Below are 21,585 nucleotides of genomic sequence, written 5' to 3'. Positions count from 1 at the left end.
AGGAGGTTTACTAGGCTGATGCCGGAGTTGAGGGGGTTGAGCTATGAGGAGAGGCTGAATAAACTAGGCTTGTACTCGTTAGAGTTTAGAAGAATGAGGGGAGATCTCATTGAGACGTATAAGATGATGAATGGGATGGATAGGATAGAGGTGGAGAGACTCTTCCCGCTCAGAAAGGACAGTAGGACTAGGGGGCACAGCCTCAAGATAAAGGGGGGGCGGTTTAGAATGGAGTTGAGGAGGAACTTCTTCACTCAAAGGGTGGTGAATCTCTGGAATTCTCTGCCTGTTGAAGTGGTGGAGGCTACCTCGCTAAATATATTTAAGACGCGGGTTGATGGGTTTTTGATAAGTGAGGGGATTAAGGGTTATGGGGAGAGGGCGGGAATGTGGAACTGTGCCACGACAGATCAGCCATGATCTTATTGAATGGCGGGGCAGGCTTGAAGGGCCAGATGGCCTACTCCTGCTCCTATTTCTCATGTTCTTATGTTTAAACCAGTGGCCTTTGTTAATACTATTCCCAGCTGTACAGCTCTCTCAAGAGCTGCAGCTAATCTCTGATTGCCTTTCCCCCTTCCATCACCTCCTAGGCCCATACCCCTCTCCCATGCCCTGGTACTCACTCTCTCCTCTGCTGGCAAAAGCTAGCTGCCCTAACTTCTGCTACTTGAAATGGGAAAGTTGTCTTTTGGATCATGATGGGCACTGTCAGCTTGCTTAAATTATTAAAATGAGATTTTGGGCCAATCTTGGTCCTCCTGTCCACAGCACTGTGCACACTGTTAGTTGGGTCCCAAAAATAGGACAGAATCAGTTTCTGGCCTTTGATGTAACTGTTAACATTTCAGTAGATAAGTTAATAGAATCCAGTGATCCTATTGATTGAACACAGACTCAAACTTCTGCAGAGTCACAGGATGTTTCTGTAACAGAGGCCGCATGCTCGAAGAACTCAAATGCAACTGTTTACTAATGGGTGCAGTGTTTGAGTGTACCTGTACTGTTTTAAAATGGGAAACTTCTGCTTACCTTTTATTAAGTGCTTTAATTGATTCTCTGTTACCCAGTGCAAAATGAGTGCATTCAATCCGTAGAGCAATATTATCAGCTGTTTTAGTCAGGCTTCTTTTAGCAAGAACGAAGTGTCACAGATAATGACTGCTGGATTTTGTCTGCATCAGTCATTCACTGCTGAACACTCGGTGTTTTGCAAGCTCAATTCACAAAAAATATTACTTTTGCCAAAAAAAGGGATTTAACTTTATTCCTCACTTTAACAGCTTGGTAAGTTTCTGCCTCAAAGCACAATTCTGTTCTCTGGGTTGAGTTGCCTCAGATGGAGCTGTTGCCATGGTGATGGAGTGGTATCAGACCTTCATCAAGCTTGCTGCCAAAGGGGTGGCTGTGGTGGTGGTGGTGGAGGAGGGGGGGTGCGGATGGTGGAGGGGGGAGGTGAAGTAAAGAAGCGTGAGGAGGGAAAGCAGTCAATTCACGCTCAGAGCATCGCTTCACATATCTCTTACAAGTGATGCCTCTGCTGTCAGATTAGTGGGAACTCAGCTGGGGCTTGGAATTGCAAAGCTTGCGATTAGTGAAGACAGCTTTAGTGTTGCCAGTGTTTGGGAGAGCTTTCTCTTTTAGTCCGGCCTGCTCATCCTGTACTGACAATGGTATCTCGGGGTCCTTTTTATCAGCGCCCACTCCCCGTAATCCTTCTGAGATTTCTCTGCCTTCTTCCAACAGGACTGCCGGTTAGAAGCGTGGACTTCTCCAGGGGGACGGACAACATCACTATCAGGCAGGGAGACACGGCTATCCTCAGGTAGGAAACGCAAGTTAATTATGTGGAACAAAGTATAAACAGAGGCTCATTAATATCCTGTTGCTTTTTCAAATGTTCTGAGGGAATTTATTTATTTGGTTGTGTTTAAAATAATAATCACAAGCTTATGATCCGATAGAGTTCCAATCATCTCCACTCTCAAGCAGGTCATGTTTTTTTTCCTGTTCTGCAGCTTGCTTGCAGCCCTGTTTTAAAATGTTGGTGTGGCAGTCGGAACACTACTCTTTAATATGTAAAGATATAAAAAGAGGGTCCATGTGCTGTGAGTTTCAGGCATACTCAGGCATTCAAAGGGTTACATAATAACTGCTTATTGAGAGCCTGGAAGCACAGAATACATAGTGCAAAGCTGTGAATGCTTTGGAGGAAACATTGTGAGATTGTTTTCGTTCGTATGTCCTTTTCAGAAATCTTTTCTGAAAATCCTCTTCCACGTAAATGCTAGGATGATCAAAAAGCATGAACAATGGGATCAAAGTAACACTTTCTTATCTAAGTGTTTTTTTCTAAAATAAAGGCTAATTCCTGCACTCTTGCACCTCTTGGCAGCAGCGAGCTTTGATGCATTTCACTGCTGAAATAACAGATTCAAAAATACAGCCATTCTTGCAGCACATCTCATTTAAAATGATAACTTATACACTGAGACTAGTACAATGTCAACACATATTGCATGTGTGAAACAGACTGCGCTTCTGGCAGAGACAGAGGAATAGAAACAGATCACAATGATATTTGTTTGAATTTAGTGAAGAAATTAATCATTTTTGTTTGGATTTCCCTTCTCCTTGTAGGGATCAGGCTCAGAAATGTTTCTGTATAGTAATCATACTTTTGCATACATATAAGTCATGTATAGTCCTGTGTACTGAATGTCCACTTATTGTGTAATTCTCCTCAGTACAATCCACTATTAAAGATTGAACAAAATCCATTGTTAAGGTTAAAACATGTCCAAAACAGGATACTGTGGGGGAGGATTGAATGTACTATCATGGCACTGTCTTGCCACTGAGCAGGTGTTGAGGGGGAGGAGAGAGTCTATACAAAGTTTTTATTAGGATATTAACCCTTTCATTCCCTTTTCTTCCCTTGCTGTTGTGCATGTTTTCTCTTTTGACTCAGATTATTTTTATGTTCCTATTCTCATTTGCTGAATTCTTCATCTCAGTTGTTCAAATCTATATTTGTTGCACTGGAGGATAGTTGTACATAAGCTGGCAGGTGAACAGATTTAAAACTTGGGAGTTTCCAGCCTGAATCTAGAGAGTTAACAGGTGTGACACTAGCTGGCAAGTCCATCTGACCTCCTCTTTGTGGTAAACGGATGTGACACTTGAGGCTTCAAACACATAGATGCTGTTCCATTTTCTCCTTTTCTTCTGATTCATGTAAGATTGTAGGTTTCATAACTGGTGGCCTTCCTCCATTACCTCGCGCAAGAATCCATTCTTTATGTCTATGCCTACATTGAGTGCCAGCTATTTAGCTATGTGGGGTATTACAGCCACACCAATCCATGGATGCAGGAAGGATCACTAGTTGCTCATCAAGTATGGCATCTCTGTGAGATTTTTTTTCCTCCTTCTCTGAATCAAGGACACTTAGTTTAATTTTAATTGTAATTGAACCTCCTTCACCCAGTTAAAGTTATGATACCAAACAGACCAGAGTTTAAACCTGATATTTGCGTGGTCTGTGTGGTTTAGTTGTGTACTGAACATATATCATTTATTTGTGTCTAGAGTTTGTACTTTGATTCATTCAGTATCCCTGTAATAGTTCAAAAACTGTGGGGAGAATCTTACCAAGAAATGGCATAGTATCGTTCCCGGTGAGCAGACCGGCATGTTTCTCTCCAAAGAAACCAACCAGTTTGCTCTCCAGATCTTATGACATTCTGCCAAAAAAAATCGAGTTAGTGTGATTCATACCGTCATACAGGGGAGCAGGGTCAAAACACGCTGACAAAACCTTGCTGCTTAGAGATCTGAGCACCATTTTTAGAGAGCACACCTATCAGAATTGAGACAACCTGGCCCCACCACCACCTCCAGGCCATCATGGAGGTCTGAGGGGACATCTTCCCCACCACCAATCTGAGTCAGCACTACTCCAACCACCAGCCCCCAATCATCAAACTCTTCCCCTCCACCCACTCTGATCATTGACCACTTCTCTATACCCACTACAAGCACAGCCCTCTGTTCCCCTCCACCAATCGGCAGCCCCTTCTTTCCCCCCCCAACCTCACTTCCCTGATCATCAGCGCCTTCCCACCTCCTTCCCTCCACCAGGCTGAGCTGGCACCTATCTCCACCCCCTGCCCCCTCCCCAGCAGCCATTGCTGGCATCCCCATCTCCTAGGTCTGCTCCCGGCCACCTCCACTTCAGAATGAATTATTCCCCACCCCCACCCCCAACTTTCTCACCCCCATTCCCATGGACTCCCATTGGGGCCCGCCCCTTGGCACAGGTTGCCACTGCAAGATTGGGATTTCCAAACGGCATTGTCAGGACATTTCCAGCCATGTCCCTCTTCTCTGGGGTTAAACTCACCTTTACACCCCTGGGGAGGCCTCCATGAGAGGTCAAATCTAGGTTAACCTGTTGTAAATGGTTGTAAATGATGGCGCATCGGCACCCATTGAAAATCCAGTGACGGGGGGATTTCCCTGAGAGAACGCTCACTAATGACATGACGGTACATTAAAATGAGCTTCTCCAGTGCTGCAGTGTGTTTCACGCGATTCTATCAGTGAGGATCGGTAATGTTGGAACTCAGAAACTTGCTGATGCAAATCACACACGCTGCCATTCCTGCAGACAGAGAGTGCAGACTCAAAATCACCTCCAGTATTGAAAAGGGTGTTGTTTGCTCAAATGGTTGGGTGGAGCCAGGTGGGGAGTTGGTCAAGAGGCGTGGGCTGGCTTACAAAACAGAAACATTGTTTTAGTCCAGAGGAGTTTTTACAGGGCCATGCACCAGAATTCTCCTCTCTGGGCGGCAACATGGCGTTGCAGGGATTCCGGCCTGCCCCAACCTCATAGTGATTTTATGGTGAGGTGGGGGGATGGGGGGAAGGGGCTCGGTTGGGTGTGGGGGACTCAGAGCAAGGCCTCAGATTGGAAGCCTTTCCTTGTCCCACTTGAGGCCCTTAAGTGGCCACTTAAGGATTGTTTATTGCCCAGCTGCAATATTTAGGCTGGTGAGCAGATTAAAGCTCCATGAGGGAAATCTAAAAATAAAAAGGATTGGATCGTAGGCAGGAAGTTGGCTGCAGGGATGGTATGGAGGTGCATCCATTAAGAGGCCCCTCCCCATAATGTCTGTTTTCCTCAGGATCTCCCTCTCCTCCCAGTCCAGTCTATCCCCTGTGACTGTGATCCCCTTCCACCAGGCCTTCCCTACCCTCCCCAACTTAGGACCTCTGACTCTCACCTGGCTTTCAGGTTTCCAGGAATTGGTCTCAGACAGCTCTGTTCAGTTCCTCTTTGTGCCATTACAGCACTGATGCGGCAGGAATTGGAACGTTACTGGTCATTCTGAGTGGCTGTTAACTCTTCTTCCTGAGTGAGGGCTAGATGTCCCGCCTACTGTGAATCAAGACTTATTCAAGCGTAAATTGGCAACATTGCGGCTAGGGTTGGCAGCCCTGACAACTTTCCAAATGGTCACCATCTTAAAAATTTAGGCCATAATTTTTTTTATATTAATCTTTACATCTTTTATGTGAATTATTGGTCAGGTCAAAATGAAAGTATAAAATGATAAACTTTTTGTACAAAGTCACATCATCATTGGGATCCTAAGTTCAATTTTGGCAGTGACAAATCAATTGATTACATCCAGAGTGATAGTGGTCTTGCCATTCTTGGGGGATTTATTCTTGAGCCAGGCAGGATATTACCTGGGAGTTTTGGTTCTACTGTAAAGATCAAATGAAATATCAAGTCTTGAGTATATTACCCCCCACTTCACCCATTAAGAACAAGCACTTACTTTGGGAGTGATTGGGAAGCCTTCTTATCTGCACAAATGTACTCCAACATGTGCCACAATCTTCAAGGATAATTGAGGAATTGCAGTATACTATTTAAGATTATCTTGTGTAATCATGCATCCATTCAAGAGAGTTTGCAGGTTATGGAGTTAATACTGCCATTCATTGACCAGCTTAGATCGAGGTGATTTGTGGTTGAAATAATGTAGTTCCATGCTGCAAAGAATCATGCCTTCAGTTCAATTTTCTTCAGAATCCATTCAGAAATGGTGTTGGGAATGTTACACTGGCACATGCTCATAGGGTAGGATATTAATTGTTGCATGACCCAATATTGAATCTTAATTGTACTAACAAAGGCAGCATCTTAGATGTGCTTTTTCTGGGGGAGATGGAAGATTTATAGACTATTTGGATGTACCTCTCCAGGTGGGCCACCAGTGGAGAAGAGATAACTGCAGCTGATAGCTTGTAGGTTCCTTGCTGCCTGGTAGTTCAGCTCGGGAGTAGCTTGCTGCCTATAAAAAGGCAAAATGTGAAAATTGACCTGAAAACCAGTGATCTCCCCAGGTACCGTCCTTGCTGCAGAAATTGGGCAGGAGACATAAATAAGCACAAAGAAAATGGGGTATGCCACATCAGACTAAAATAAGAAAAGGAAAAGCAATAGATAAATAGTCTAGATTTTAATCTGGCTGCGACTATATGATAAGTGTTATCACTCTGATACCTCCAAAAGAGAAACATTTGTCTGATTTGATTAGTTGTGCATTACAGGCAGTGGCAACTCAGTGACTCAGCAAGCTTTAGCTTGGTCAGAAGCTTCCAGATGTAAGATCAAAACAGATTGGGGACACTAATGTGAGTTGTGCTGTCATACTTGTGATTTTCTTTCCCATAAATTAGCAAGCCTTGTTCAAGCCAATTCATCCCTTGACTAACTGTAATGTTGGTGTTTGGCAGCAGCAAGAGAGCGTGGCCAATGAAAAGCTTCGAACTACTAAATGCACTCTTCTGCTTCATTGCACAGTAATATGGATTTATTGGCCAGGTTTAGTCTTAATCAACAAAATCCTCATTTACTTTGATCAAGAACCCAGATAAAAGATTTTGATTACAAACATTTATCGCAAAATTGTACTCCAGAGGGATAAGTGGTGGTGGGATGGCGGGGGGAGGGGGGCACTGTCTGTGTTGATAAATGCCATAACAATTTTTCCCTCTTTCAATTTGGAAATTGTATTTTTTGGAACTGTTGCTGCTCCAACATCATCCATTCTCGGAAGGATGTGGCAAATTTAACCATTTTTGGATTAAAATGTGAATATCAAAATGTTGCCCAAAGTGGAAATATGAAACATGGAAGCAGATCCTTTTCCCTAATCCCATTCCCCTACCTCTTCCGCCACTTCTCAATTTTTCTACCTTGTCTCTTGGAAGTGCTGACTCTTTCTGAAATGGCTGCTTGGATTCCTGACATCCTCTGCCTTTTTATTTCTTGATAAAAATGACAATTATATATAAGCTTGACTTTGTCGCAGTTGAGAGTTTGTTCCACTAGTCGGGTGGGGCACAATTGAACTCAATACTATCCTCCATTGAATTGTAGGAGGAGCCAGTTAAGTGATCAGTATTGGAAACTGATTTACCCATCTTAGCACAGGATCACCAAACCAACTGTGGATGTTACAGTTACCGCAATTACAGCTGAAATAAATTAATTCAACAAAAATGTTGGTTTGTATGTTTAAGGTACCTATTGCCTTAAGTAAATGAAGGGTGTGGAGGGAGACACATATGATTGAACTGTGCATAATGTTAACTGTTGTGAAGTGAAATGCATACATGTATTTGCTGTATCTAAGGAAATTTTTGTTGCCCTCTTTGTTTTTTGGGAATTTTGCAAGTATAAGCTGACAATTTTGTTGTGGTAAAATGTTATCTATATAGTCTGTTAGTACATGCAGCACTTCCTATTCATCATGTCACGTTGTGAAATGCTGTGATGATCTCTGCAAAATGTTTGCTACTAGAAGGCTTGTAACCAGCAAAGCAACCGAGACAGGCTGAAGGATATGAAAGTTTGCAGATGTATTTCAATACACTATTGATGGAATACAGGCAATTGAGTAAATCAATGTCTACTTACAATGAATAATTGTGAAATTTCCTATGATATGGTTAATAATTTGGATGAGAATTTGGGATGGGGTTAGTAAGTTTGCAGATAACTGCAAGGTTGGTGGCTTGGTGGACAGTGAAGAAGGTTATCTATGATTGCAATGGGATTTTGATCAATTGAGCCAAAGGGCTGATGAATGGCAGATGGAGTTTAATTTAGATAATTGCAAGGTGATGCATTTTGGTAGCTCGAGCCAGGGCAGGACTTACTCAGTTAATGGTAGGGCACTTGGGGAGAGTTATAGAACAAAGCGATCTAGGGGTACAGGTTCATTGTTCCCTGAAAGTGAAGTCACAGATGGACATGATGGTGAAGAAGGCATTCGATATGCTTGGTTTTGTTGGTCAGAACATTGAATATAGGAGTTGGGGCGTCTTGTTGAAGTCAGACAAGACATTGGTTACGCCACACTTGGAATACTGTGTACATTTATGGTCACCCTATTATAGAAAGGATACTATTAAACTAGAAAGATTACAGAAAGTATTTACTAGGGTGCTACTGGGTCTTGATGGTTTGAGTTGTAAGGAGAGGCTGGATAGAGTGGGACTTTTTCCTCTGGCTTATTGGTGATCAAATTGAGGTCTACAAAATAATGAGGGGCACAGATCAGTTAGATAGTCAACATCTTTTCCCAAAGATAGGGGAGTTCAAAACTAGAGGGCATAGATTTAAGGCAAGAGCGGAGAGATCAAGAAGGTCCAGTGGAACAATTTTTCACAGGGGCTGTGAGTGTCTGGAACAAGCTGCCAGAGATAGTAGTAGAGGTGGGTACAGTTTCGTCCTTTAAAAAGCATTTAGACAGTTACATGGGTAAAATTAGCATCAAGGGATATGGGCCAAATGCGGGCAATTGAGGCAAGCTTTGTGGTAAAAAGAAGATGCGTGAACAAGTTGGGCCAAAGGGCCTGATTTCATGCTATAAACCCCTATGACTCTATAAACATTTTATTTACAGACGATATTGTAGCGTGTAATGCAAATGACATTAGCTTTACACATTTGCTGCTTAACTTGGCACATTTGCTGCTGCATATTCTTGAGGTAATTTTATGAATTGGTAATTATTTTGAATTGGAATTAAACACTTGAGGTGAGTAAAGTTTATTTGTAAACTGGATGTCTGCCTCAATGCTCACTATTTATTCCCAGCAAAAAAATGTTCAAATCATGGGGAATGCAAACAAAATGTATTTACCCTATTTTGCCATACTGTCAGTCAAGTTGAAAATACAGGCCTGAAATCAATGAAAATGAAAAATGACAGTCTATTTGGTATGGCCCAGCCATAAAAATGAAAATTCATCACTCAAATTTCTTCAATTTCTTTCTCGTAACTTATACCCCTGACATTTGGGACTTGCCCTCATGGCGTTTCTCTGTACTGCCTCCTGTGCTTGAATCTCTCTCTCATTTCTTGAGGGTCAGAAATGGTCAGAGAATTTAAGGTTTGGCCTGACTAGATAATTTTGAAATTTGTTCATTACCTCAAATTTATGCTTACAATTTTTTTAGTTGTGTAATCCAACATCTACTTGACATTGTTGATTGTTGCTCTCAATATGTTGATTATTGAAGATTAAATCTTCCAAGTTTTTTTTGCTTCAATTTTTGCTATCTCAACACCATCGATGGAGTAAGCGTGTTATCTGTTTTTCTTCCCTGTGTGTGGTACTTTAGATGCTTGCCTGTGCTGAATTAAATTTACCATTGTTCTTCTGACTTACATATCTTGTCTAATTCGTCCATAATTTCTGAGTAAGTACTGCCCCTTTTAATGAGGTACTCTTTGCAAGTTTGCTCCATCTCACATTGAGTTTCTGAAGTTATTTGTAAATTAGAAACAGCAGAATATATCAAGACTGAGGTCCTGATATATCACAGTCATTATTACCCATATTTTTATTTGAAAAATTTTGTTTGGAGTGTGTATGCTGCTCATCCTTTCCTTGTGAAAATTTGGTGAAAGTATTCATCCAGAATATTTGGTATTAATGCTCATCCACAAAATCAAGCCTCGTTTCCTTTGGTTTTCACCTCTTCTGTCACTACCCTCTCATCAACTTAAGGTAATACACACATTTTTGATGGTATGCTTAGCTGCTTGTGCTGTACTTTTGCCCAAGTCATGCCTCTCAGATCAAATCTGTTTCTGCAATTTCTTGTATTCATCCCCAATGGGCCCTTTCTCCTATCTCACTGCAGGTTTCCTGCTTCAACAAGTGTTGCTTTGTCGATTCATTTTGGGAAATGTTTGTTTAATCGGAACTTGTTGATTTTAAGAATGTATTCTTGCTGCATTCAGAGCACTTTATCTTTAGAGACAATCCGTTAACCATGACTGAAGTGTTCTTGACAACTTTCTGGAATGTATTTGTTGTTCCCTTATTTCATTGAATTTAATCCTTTTTGTAAGTATATGCCTTGCTCTGGTCTTAGATATTTCTGATTGCCAGATCGTGTTAATTGTTTATCCTTCAGTGGTTGGTTTTCCCAGTGACAATATTTCTTGTACATCTCCTGGATCATTTATGAATTAAGATGTGTTCTGTGTGTTATGGCTTCCTTTATACATTGGGTCAAGAAGCAGACATTAACTGAATTAGTTTCAGGAAACTGCACCACCGGTTATATAGAGGAATATAGGGGAAGATCAAACAGAAAAGGAAAGTGAATGATAGACACAACTAAGCACTCCAGATAGCCAGACCAATATAGAACATGCAGGGGCAAAATAAAAAAGAAAATAAGGAAATCAAAGAGAGGGCATGAAGAAAGATTAGCAAATATAATTAAAGAAAACACCAAAATATTTTACCAGTATATTAATAGTAAAAGGTTAGTTAATGGAAGAAATGCGTCCTATCATAGATGAAGAAGGGGACTTTTGTGTAAATGTAGAGATTGTGAGAAGGGTTTTATATTTTGTTTCTGTTATGTAGTGTGATAACCTCAATGACTTACATGGGGAGACTTCCCTACAGGACTTGTTAAAAATGAGCTTCCTGGAGGTTTGTGATTAACCAACCAGATGGAGCTCATAGACTGAACCCTTTTTAAAGCAAGCCCCTGAGTGGGTCCTTATCCCTTTTTGTCCCAGTTGGGACCAGTTGTGTTCACCATCCACAAAATCAAGCCTTGTTTCCTTTTGTGCAATAAAAGCACTATTCCTTTAAAATTGACTCCTGAGTTATATTACAAAGGGAAGGGATGATGCAGATATAGTAGTCCAGGAGAAACACTATGAGACATTGGATAGGATAATCATAAAGAGAGAGGAAGTACTTGAAACGTTGGAATCCTTGAAAGTTAATAAGTCGCCAGGGCCAACGGATTGTTTCCAAGGCTGCTGAAGGAGGTCAGGGTGGAGATAGCAGATGCTTTGAGAATGATTTTCCAATCCTCACTAGATATAGGGGAGATACTGGAGGACTGGAGAAATGCAAATATGGTTCCATCTAAGGAAATGCCAAACAATTTTAGGCCAAATAGTCTTACATAGTTAGTGGGCAAATTATTGGAATCAATTCTGAGAGATGAGATTAACTGCCATGTGGAAAAGTGTCAGGAATGGTCAGCATGGATTTGGTAAAGGAAGGTATTGCCTCACAAGTTTGATTGGATTTTTTTGAGGAAGTGACAGTAAGGAAGGATGAAAGTAATGGAATGGATGTTGCGTACATCGATTTTAGCTAAATGTTTGACAAGGTCCCCATGGCAGATCGGTCAAAAGCTTAAAAGCCCATGGAATAAAGGATATTGTGGCAAACTGAATAAAATGCTGGCATAGTAACTGGAAACAAAGGGTAATGGTCAATGGATGCCTTTGTGAATGGAAATTTGTTTGAAGTGGCGTTCCGTAGGGTTGAGCGTTAGGACCCTTACAGTTTATATTATGAGTTGACGATTTGGATGTGAATGTAAGGGGCACAATTGGGAAATTTGCTGACAACCATTCTTCTTGTTTTGTCTCCTCCCATTGCCTAATATTATTAATGGTATTTAGCGGTGTATCCGAAGGATCCTCCTGTGGTGATGAATTGAATTTTTATTAACGTTGTTTTGGTGGTGCATTATAGTTGCTGAAAATTATTTATAAAATTTAATTCATTTTGCAGCCCTTCAGGATATTTCTGAGGGATTCATAAAGTGTTTTGCAAACTTAATCATATCTTGAGAGCAACTTCTCAGTGAGGGCAGACATCAATGATAAAACTCAAAACCACCATCGGCGTGCCATGATGACAAAGACCTCAAACTGGGCACCAAGCTACCTGCTGCCCGCATGCACCAGAAACATGGAAAACATACAGCCAACACCTTAAATCTCTGGAGAAATATCACCAGTAATGTTAAACAGTGGCACAGTGGTCAGCAGTGCTGCCTCACAGTGCCAGGGACCCATGTTCAACTCCCAGCTTGGGTCACTGTCTCTGTGGAGCTTGCACAACAACTCTGTGTGGGTTTCCTCCGGATGCACTGGTTTCCTCCCATAGTCCAAAGATGTGCATGTTAGGTGGATTGGCCATGCTAAATTCTCCCTCAGTGCACCCGAACAGGTGTCGCAGTGTGGCAAGTAGGGGATTTTCACAATAACTTTATTGCAGTATTAATGCATGCCTACTTGTGACTAATAAATTAACTTCCTGAAAAATCCTGCTAATTTAGTGGCAGGAGAGGCACTGCAATACCAGTGTCCTCTCTCAGACCACATTCCCAGAATTGAGGCATAGGTTATGTTAATTAACTACATTGGGTGGGCCACATCATTCACATGACTGACACAAAACTCCCAAAACAAACTCTCTACTTTGAGCTTTGTCATGACAAGCAGTTACAAGGAGGGCCAAGGTACCATTTTAGGGAGGTCCTGAAAGCTTCCCTGAAAAAAAGATACCCCACACGTTGGAAATCTGCTGCTCAGTGCCGCCTAAACTGGAGATGTAGCATCGATGAAGACGCCAACGGTTCAAAACATCTCCGATAGGCCCAGGTGGAGGCCAAAATCTGAGCATCCCACCCATCCACATCATCAAACACTGCCTGTCCCACCTGTGGCAGACTGCTTGAATCAAACATTGGATTTTGTAGTCACCTCAAAACCCACAACTCCAGAGTGGAAGAAAGTGTTCTTTAGTCCTGACAGACTGACCAGGAAGAAGAATATTTATTTTTATATTTGGAATTTTTCTTAGGATTGCAGATCTGAACCAATGACTAGGAAACCAGAATAAGTGGATTTTTGTTTGTTTTGTCCCTGAAACTATTGTTTTAAATAATCCTTTTTGCTTCTTGCCTTACATATTTTTGATTTTATTGAATTTAATTGCTACCTATTAAATGTATAAAAGGCATGATCCTTCTTACAATGCTTAACTTGAATGGTGTGGGTGAATCCTGCCTGTAATTGAAAGGGTCCACTTCACCTCACCACACGAGTTGCACAAGGCCAATGTGATATTCAGCATTGAAAATTTTACATCCGGAACCGTATGTGAAAAAGACTCCATCTTAGCAGTCCCAAAACTGAAATCTGTTATAACAGAGATACCAAAGAAAATTGATGAGAGAGCAGCAGAATTCTGCAAAGTGAAGAATGGATAACAGTAAAGATATCTGCTCCTGACTCTAGGGCACAACAGTCTTACTGACGGTAAGATGCACAATCCAGTTTTTCACTTTTCGCGTTCTTCCCAGCCCTGAACTGCTGGCAGAGAGGGCATGAGGCTGATTAAAGTATTTAAATCTATTTTTAAATGTATTTCGTGAACCCAGGACAGAAACGTTGGGGTTCACTTGCCTTAATGGCCTCACTAGTGGAGGTCGTCATCGGCGAGGATCACATTTGGACCCCACCAATGTATCATGGTTCCAATCAGCCCAGGGTGGCAGTATCAGGATGGAGATCAGCCAGGGAGGCCAGTGGCTGGGGAGGCAGTGTTCCCAGGGATGAAGGGGGAGTGATATCTCAGGGAGATGGGGGAGTGACATATCTTCAAGCACAGAATGTTGAGAGATTGTGCGTGTGAAATTCTGCCCTCGAGCTGTCATCAGCCAGCCTTCCAGTGAGAATAGAGTCTGTCCACTCCCCCAGCTGGTGTGAATTTACATTTTGCCTTTATTTTTGTTCTAAGTGGCGTAAGATCGTGTCTGAAAGCTCGTTGAAAAAGCTGACATGATTCTCTCCATTTTTGTGCTAATTGGCACTTAGAATATTTTTGGTAAGATCACTCCTTATGACCTCAATTAAAGATCATGATATTTAGGTTTACTTCAGCAGTGATTCCATAGGGGCTGATTTTGAGCCCGCACTCTCCTTCTGCGGAAATTCCAGCATGTGCCAAAATTCCAGAGGGCGTGATTTGCACTGGCAAGTTTCTGAGTTTTAATCTTACTGCCCCCTCACTGGTGGAGGGGCAAAATACATCATGGGACCTCAGAAAGCTCATTTTGACATATTAGCATGTCATTCACAAGCAGTCTCCCTGGGATTTCCCCTCTGAACCGAATATTCAGCAGGTACCAGTGTGCTGTCATGCTAATGCCATTTACAACAAGCTCACCTGGACATGAACATATCATAGGGGTCACCCCAGGGGAAGGGCAGGGGCTAAAGCTGAGTATACTCCCAGGAGAGAGGGACATGACCAGGCAGTGGTTGGCAGTGTCCCCCCAGTATAGATTGGTACTGCCAGGTTGGCATGGTGCCAATCTTGCGGTTTCAACCTTGCAGTGCTATTTTGTGCCAAGGGATACCCCCCACCCCTCCCAGTGTGAAATGTGTGGCATTCATTTAGATGTGGTGGTGGCTGGGAGCAATGACTGCTGTGGTGGTGGGGTGGTGGAGGTGGCTGCCAGATCAAACTGAGTGAAGGAGAAAAGGTGGGAAGATGCTAATGAATGTGGGGATGGGGAAAAGGGGCTGATGATTGATGGGGGAATAGAGATGTGCTGACTCTGGTCCAGATTGGAGAGGGGGACCCCTGAGACTTCTGTGGTGAGCTGAGGTGAAGGTTTACTCAGGTTCTGATTGACACTGTCTATAAAGATAATGTCCTGATCTCTGAGCAGCAGAGTATTGTTGCTGCATTGAGGTCCCATTCCCTATGATGACATGAAATGCACACCCTTAATTTTTTTTGGCAGAATGTCATAAGGTCTGGAGGGAATCCAACCAGTTTCTCTGAAGAGAAGCATGCTGGTTTTCTTGCTGAAAATAACACTGCAATTTTTTGGTAAGATTTATCCATGGTTTCTGTCCTAAATTGCTGATATGTCTTGAAAGAGAGATGAGATACTTTTTACAAGTTAGTTTGAGATTGTGAAACATCAAGGCAGGGAGGATATAGATGTATGACACAGGAGCAATCCATACGGCCTACCCAATCCAAGCCAAATGTTGAGAGAAAATGCACATTGATGAGTCACCAGCTTCAGAGTATGTTGGTGACAGGACTGCCAATCAATACAAGATGGTTAAGGGGATTCAAGTAAAATAATTTTTGTATTGGTGGGCTACTGCCCTATTGCAGTCCAGGTTGGGTTTCACTTGTTTTGTGATCTAACTAACAAGTTTGATTTGGTTTCCTATTCCTTCACCCTACTGTAACAAACCCATTTTCATTTTTGCACCTATATCCTAAGAACATAATAAGAACATAAGAACATAAGAAGTAGGAGCAGGAGTAGGCCATCTAGCCCTTCAAGCCTGCCCCGCCATTCAGTAAGATCATGGCTCAGTTCCACTTTCCTGCTTTCTCCCCATAACCCTTAATTCCCTTGTCTGCCAAAAACCTATCTATCCGTGTCTTAAATATATTTAGTGAGGTCACCTCCACCACTTCAATGGGCAGAGAATTCCAGAGATTCACCACCCTTTGAGTGAAGAAGTTCCTCCTCAACTCCGTTCTAAACTCCCCCCCCCTCTTATCTTGAGGCTGTGCCCTCTAGTCCTGCTGCCCTTTCTGAGTGGGAAGAATCTATCTACCTCTACCCTATCCATCCCCTTCATTATCTTATATGTCTCTATAAGATCCCCGCTCATCCTTCTAAACTCCAACGAGTACAGACCCAGTCTATTTAGTCTCTCTTCATAGTCCAACCCCCTCATCTCTGGTATCAGCCTAGTGAACCTCCTCTGCACTCCCTCCAAGGCCAAAATATCCTTGCGCAAGTGTGGCAACCAAAACTGCACACAGTACTCCAGCTGCGGCCTCACCAGTGCCCTGTACAGTTGCAGCAAGTCCTCCCTGCTTTTATATTCTATCCCCCTCGCTATAAAGGCCAGCATCCCATTCGCTTTCTTGATCACCTGCTGCACCTGCAGACTGGGTTTTTGCGACTCATGCACAAGGACCCCCAGGTCCCTCTGCACCGTAGCATGCTGCAGCTTTTTGCCCTTTAAATAGTAATCCGTCCTACTATTATTCCTGCCAAAGTGGATAACCTCACACTTGCTAACATTGTACTCCATCTTCCAGGTCTTCGCCCACTCGCTCAGCCTATCTAGATCCCTCTGCAGACTTTCCACACCCTCCGTACAATTTGCTTTTCCATTCATCTTTGTGTCGTCAGCAAATTTCGTCACCCTACACTCAGCCCCCTCCTCCAGATCATCTATATAAATGGTAAATAGCTGAGGCCCCAGCTATTTATCCTCATGATAGTACTGCCATTTGTAGCTTATCAAACAGTCTAAAAACGACATAGCACATCTGCCCAGAGTTAGGAACATGAATATATTCAGAGATAGAAGGGGCAATGTTCTTTCATTCTACCAATCTGCTGATTGACGGCAGTGAGGGCAGTATGACAAGGTAAACAACATGGAATTGAAATAATTCAAGCTTATTTTGTGACAATTGCCAAAAATCTCCACCCTCATTTGCAGTTGGGATTCTCTGGTGTTGCTGAAAGTGAATAAAATTTTACCTGGAACATTAAATTTTCCATTCTTATTTGCAGCAGGGTGGCCACTGACAAGGTCAGAGAAGCCTGCCCAGTCTTCTTGGCAATATCATGAAGAAACTACAGTCATGAAATTTTACTGTGTGAACCATAAATAGTAGACAAAGAAAGTGGATGTACTAAAATCTGCACAGCATGATTTTAAGGCATTCATTTGTGAACACCAACTGATTGCAAGTATCATGTAAATAATTAGAAAATCCTATGCGTGTGCAGGGAATGGGTGGTGCCAGTTAATCAAAAATGCTGGTTAATGGATTGTTGAAGAAATACAGCACATTATCTGTAGCATGAACTTTCAAAGAATAAAGTATAAAATAATACACAAGTACTCAGGAAGTAAAGAACAGTAATACTTTACTTCTAATCTTCAGTAGTGTACTGAAATTTCAATTAAAGCGTAAAATAATACTGCATTAAGGTACTCGAGAACTAATCCCCAGTATCCCTTAAAAGTGTCCCTGAAAATTTTGAAGCTATAGGAATTTGAGCCCTAGCACCAACTTTGAATGCTTTATTTGATTTGACTTGCCATTCGCTTTCTGCCTTTTCTATGTGGAAGTTGAGTGCAGAATGTGGAATTGCAGAGTCTCTTGTGCAGAATTATGAGTCTGCCTTTCAGCAAACTTAATAAATGTATCAAAAGCTGAAACAGCTTAGCCTAAGTTATTTCAGCCCTCTTCACTGAAATCTTCTTTTTCGGTATGCTTCAGATTTTGAGTATTCACAACACACCCCATAATTTCTGCATCACTAACAGTATGTGTCACTCCAGTCTCCTCACCAGCTTCAATTCACCTTCTGTCTCACTTTTGTGAATTTTCTTGATTGGGAGTGTAGAAGGGGTATCAATCTGTGTTTCCAGAATTTTGGATAATGTATTTGTTCTAGGCCTTACATTAAATCCTTTAAAAGGCTCTTCAGCTGAAGAGTCTTCTACAAAATAGAGTGGGCAACAATTTTGTTCAAGTCCTCCTCAGTGTTGTGCTTTGCACTGATGTGTAGGCACAGGCCACGTTGAAAATCCTATCTTTTATGCAATAAACAGATTGAAAGTTCTGCACAGTGCTTTCATGATTAATTGACTTTCTCATGAAGTCTCTTCTGTAATAACATTTCATGTTCTGGATGACACCCTGGTCCAGAGGTTGAATTAATGAGTTACATTGGGAGGCAGGAAATTGGTAAAAATCTACCATTCACTAACTCAGATTCATGAGGTGGAGCGTAACAGTTGTCTAGCAATAGAATAGCTTTGCTGTCTGCGGGCTTGGCTATTTTTCTAGCATGTTCTTTTACTGCGGGTGCAGAAACATGATGAAACCATTCTTGAAAAGTGTCTTTGCCCACCCATGCATTACTTTGTGCATTGTGAATTACAGTTAACTGTTCAACCTTTAAATGGCCTTGAATGCTTAAACATTTGTTTCAATGAAAACCATTCACTGCTTTTAACTATAGCACATATAGAATGTGATGTCCTTCAACGGCTTTATTTAATTCAGAACAAGTGAAAACCTCAGCAGCTGTTTGTTTTTAACCCTTGATACAATATATTGTGGATGAGTCAACATTGTATTCTTTCCTTAAGACTTTACAATTCTCACCCTTTTCAATTCATCTACAAATGTCCATTTCCTGCTGCAGTGTTAGCACAACTCTCTATGCTTCTCACCTCAGCTTTTCCTGTTTTTTTTCTCTGGAAAAGAGATGAGAAAGAGATTTACAATTCGTGCAATAGCAAAAGTAAAAGTCATAATGGTGTTTGCCAGTAACAAGGACTACCAATGCCTGATTTGGAAGTTTGTATATTTGTACTGAGATGACCCGGGAAATCTTGGATTCCAGAAAACTTTGCAATTTGTTTCCAGTTGGTAAAAAAATGATTTGTGTTTGAGGAAAATCAGAAATTCTGATAGGTAGTGATGGATAACATAAAGTTTATGGTACTTCATCAAGAAAAGTGTTATTGGACTGCGCTCATGCAGGCAAGTGGAGAATATTCTACCACACTCCTGACTTCTGCTATTTAGACAGTGGACAGGCTTTTGGGAGTCAGGAGGTGAGTTATTCACTGTAATAATATTCATTGCAAAATTTCCAGCCTTTAACCTGCTCTTGTAGCTGAAGTATTTAGATGGCAGGTTCAGTTCAGTTTCTCCTCCAGCGGCTCCTCCAGGCTGCATTGCAATGCTTCAGTTTCTTTCCCAGTCATCCCACCCCCTCCCTCCCTCCTCCTGATCCATGTCTCCATATGGCACCCCACTGCTGTGATTGCTTCATCTGCTATTGATCACTTCCACCCTCTGCCAGAATAAAGGCTGTCATCCAAAGTCCATTGCTGATTCACCAGTGAAGAGTTTGGACATATCCAGCATGTTTGCCTCTGTGATGGAAATAGAAAATGCTGCAAATACTCAGCAGGTCAAGCAGAATCTGAGGGGGGAGCAGAAGATTTAGGCCGGAATTTTATTGGTCCGCCCACATTGAGAATCGGAGCGGATATTGGAAAGATCTGTTGGCCTCAGGTGTGATTTTATGGTTTTGGGATGAGCGAGGCCGTAAAAACCTGCCCTTGATGTTTCATAGCATTTAAATGAAGCCTCCAGCATAATATTGGGACTACCACTGAAAAATGATTAACTGCATTGAAACCCCTTGAGAACGTAACTTAAGTCCTGCTTCATTTCGTATCCATTAACACTTATTTCTACTCTACCATTAGCACCAAATGCAGAATGACTATGAGCTGCATATGGTGAATCTAAGTGGAAGGACAAATTTGATCAGTGGATTTTCCATAAAATTGCATTACTTTCTTTATTATATTCTATTTAAGTTGAGTCATTTTCACTTACAACTTCAAAGTTATCCATATATCTGCTATATGCAGCCACTTTACGATGTGGAGACGCCAGTGTTGGACTGGGGTAAGCACACTAAGAAGCCTCACAACCTGGTTAAAGTTCAAAAGGTTTATTTGGTAGCACAAGCCACAAGCTTTCAGAGTACTGCCCCTTCATCAGGTGAGTGAGAGTTATGTTCACAAATAGGGCATATGTAGACACAAACTCAATTTACAAAATAATGGTTGGAATGCGCGTCTTTACAGTTAATTAAGTCTCAAAGATACAGACAATGTGAGTGGAGAGAGGGTTAAGCACAGGTTAAAGAGATGTGTATTGTCTCCAGCCAGAACAGTTACTGAGACTTTGCAGCCACTTTACTACAGTGCTTTACTTTGTTGTTCTTTACCCATCATAAAGCTTCTTCTGAATTCTCTCCAATCTCTCACAGTATCAACGTTGAGTTCACATTATCCATCAACGGATAGTCACACAGATTGCCTCCAGTGAAAGTTTGTGAGCTGCCTTTCCTAACGGAAAAGGTCAACCAATCCTCCAAACTCTGCAAGAGCCTCTGAGCTATTTCTTAAATATTCTGTACGCTCCACAGCTGAATCCGTAAAGTTCTCATCAATTGTACCAGCTAAGTGGCTAGTTAGCTACCTCAGAAGTGTTAAAAGAACATTATTGCAGGATATAGCATGACTGAGCAGTTTCCTGTCATTCCTGCGAACAAAATTGTGTCACATGAAAACACCCAAAGCAAAATCAGTCGTAACAAAATGGTGTTTTGATTATCGGTTGTTATATGGTAAAGGATTTTTAACTCTGCTTCTAAAAAAGAGGAAAATATGTCCTGTGATATTCTTGCTGTTTACTCTGGATTTATTTTCCTGTTCCAATTGGCAAATAAAACAATCTTTAAAAAAGTGGCTGTGCCATGTCATCCTGTGCAGAAGTACTTTATTTAATGGATAATTTGTATCACCAGCATGAGGGAATGCAGCCACTTATGACACAACACATTTACCTTCATCAAATGGTCAAAATATATTCCCAGTCTTAGTCATGTATAAACTGCTTGTTGGATTTAATTTGTAGGAAATATAATCGTTTCTACATCGTCCATCAGGAGTCAACATTTTATTTCCGGCTTTTCAACAGACTGGTGGCACTGAGTGGAACAGAGCTGAATGACACAATATAGCACAAATCAGGTATCCAGAGTAACTGATATAACATGCACTAGCCATTGGGTTCTGCCAAGTAAGAGAACAGAGCTGTCCTATTTACACTGCAGTTGCATTGATGCAACTGCAATCAGCAGTAACATCACAGCACCGAGCGAACAACTCAAATGCTGGGATTTTGTATTGTGATCTAATTTGCCAACTTCACCTAGTTAGCAGCTACGTTGCCAAAATCTGATTCTAGTATAATATCAGGCTGAGATTTAAATTATTCACATTTTGTGGTACACCAGGGATTCAATCTATAACTTTGATATCTGTATTCAATGATGCTTTTACATTGATGACTGTGTTTATACAGCAAACGGTACTGCAGAGCTGAATCTGTGCCAAGTTTTATCTCAGAATAAAGCATTCAGTGTAAACTGGACATCTGATGGTTGCTAAAGGACCTTAATACCTTCTTTATAGTTGTAAAAGAAGGTTGGATTTATCCCAGCTTGGTTCTTAGTTTGTGCTGTAATCAGACCCAATTACCCTAGTTTGAAAC

The 21,585-nt window shown here is 41.6% G+C and overlaps 1 protein-coding gene across 2 annotated transcripts in view; it reads left to right on the top strand.

Moving 5' to 3' along the window:
* Positions 1 to 1,557: 1,557 nt before the first annotated feature.
* Positions 1,558 to 21,585, top strand: part of lsamp (limbic system associated membrane protein) — a 771,666-nt gene continuing 751,638 nt past the window's right edge. For both annotated transcript variants that reach the window (XM_080203901.1, XM_080203900.1), the window contains exon 1: positions 1,558 to 1,825. In XM_080203901.1, the coding sequence (XP_080060027.1) occupies positions 1,671 to 1,825 (155 nt within the window). In that variant the 5' untranslated portion in view covers positions 1,558 to 1,670. The remainder of the gene's footprint in view (positions 1,826 to 21,585) is intronic.

This window comes from Carcharhinus amblyrhynchos, chromosome 15, assembly GCF_965287045.1.
Source record: "Carcharhinus amblyrhynchos chromosome 15, sCarAmb.v2.hapA, whole genome shotgun sequence".
Classification (NCBI taxonomy): Eukaryota; Metazoa; Chordata; class Chondrichthyes; order Carcharhiniformes; family Carcharhinidae; genus Carcharhinus; species Carcharhinus amblyrhynchos.
This window is presented reverse-complemented; position numbering and strand designations above follow the sequence as displayed.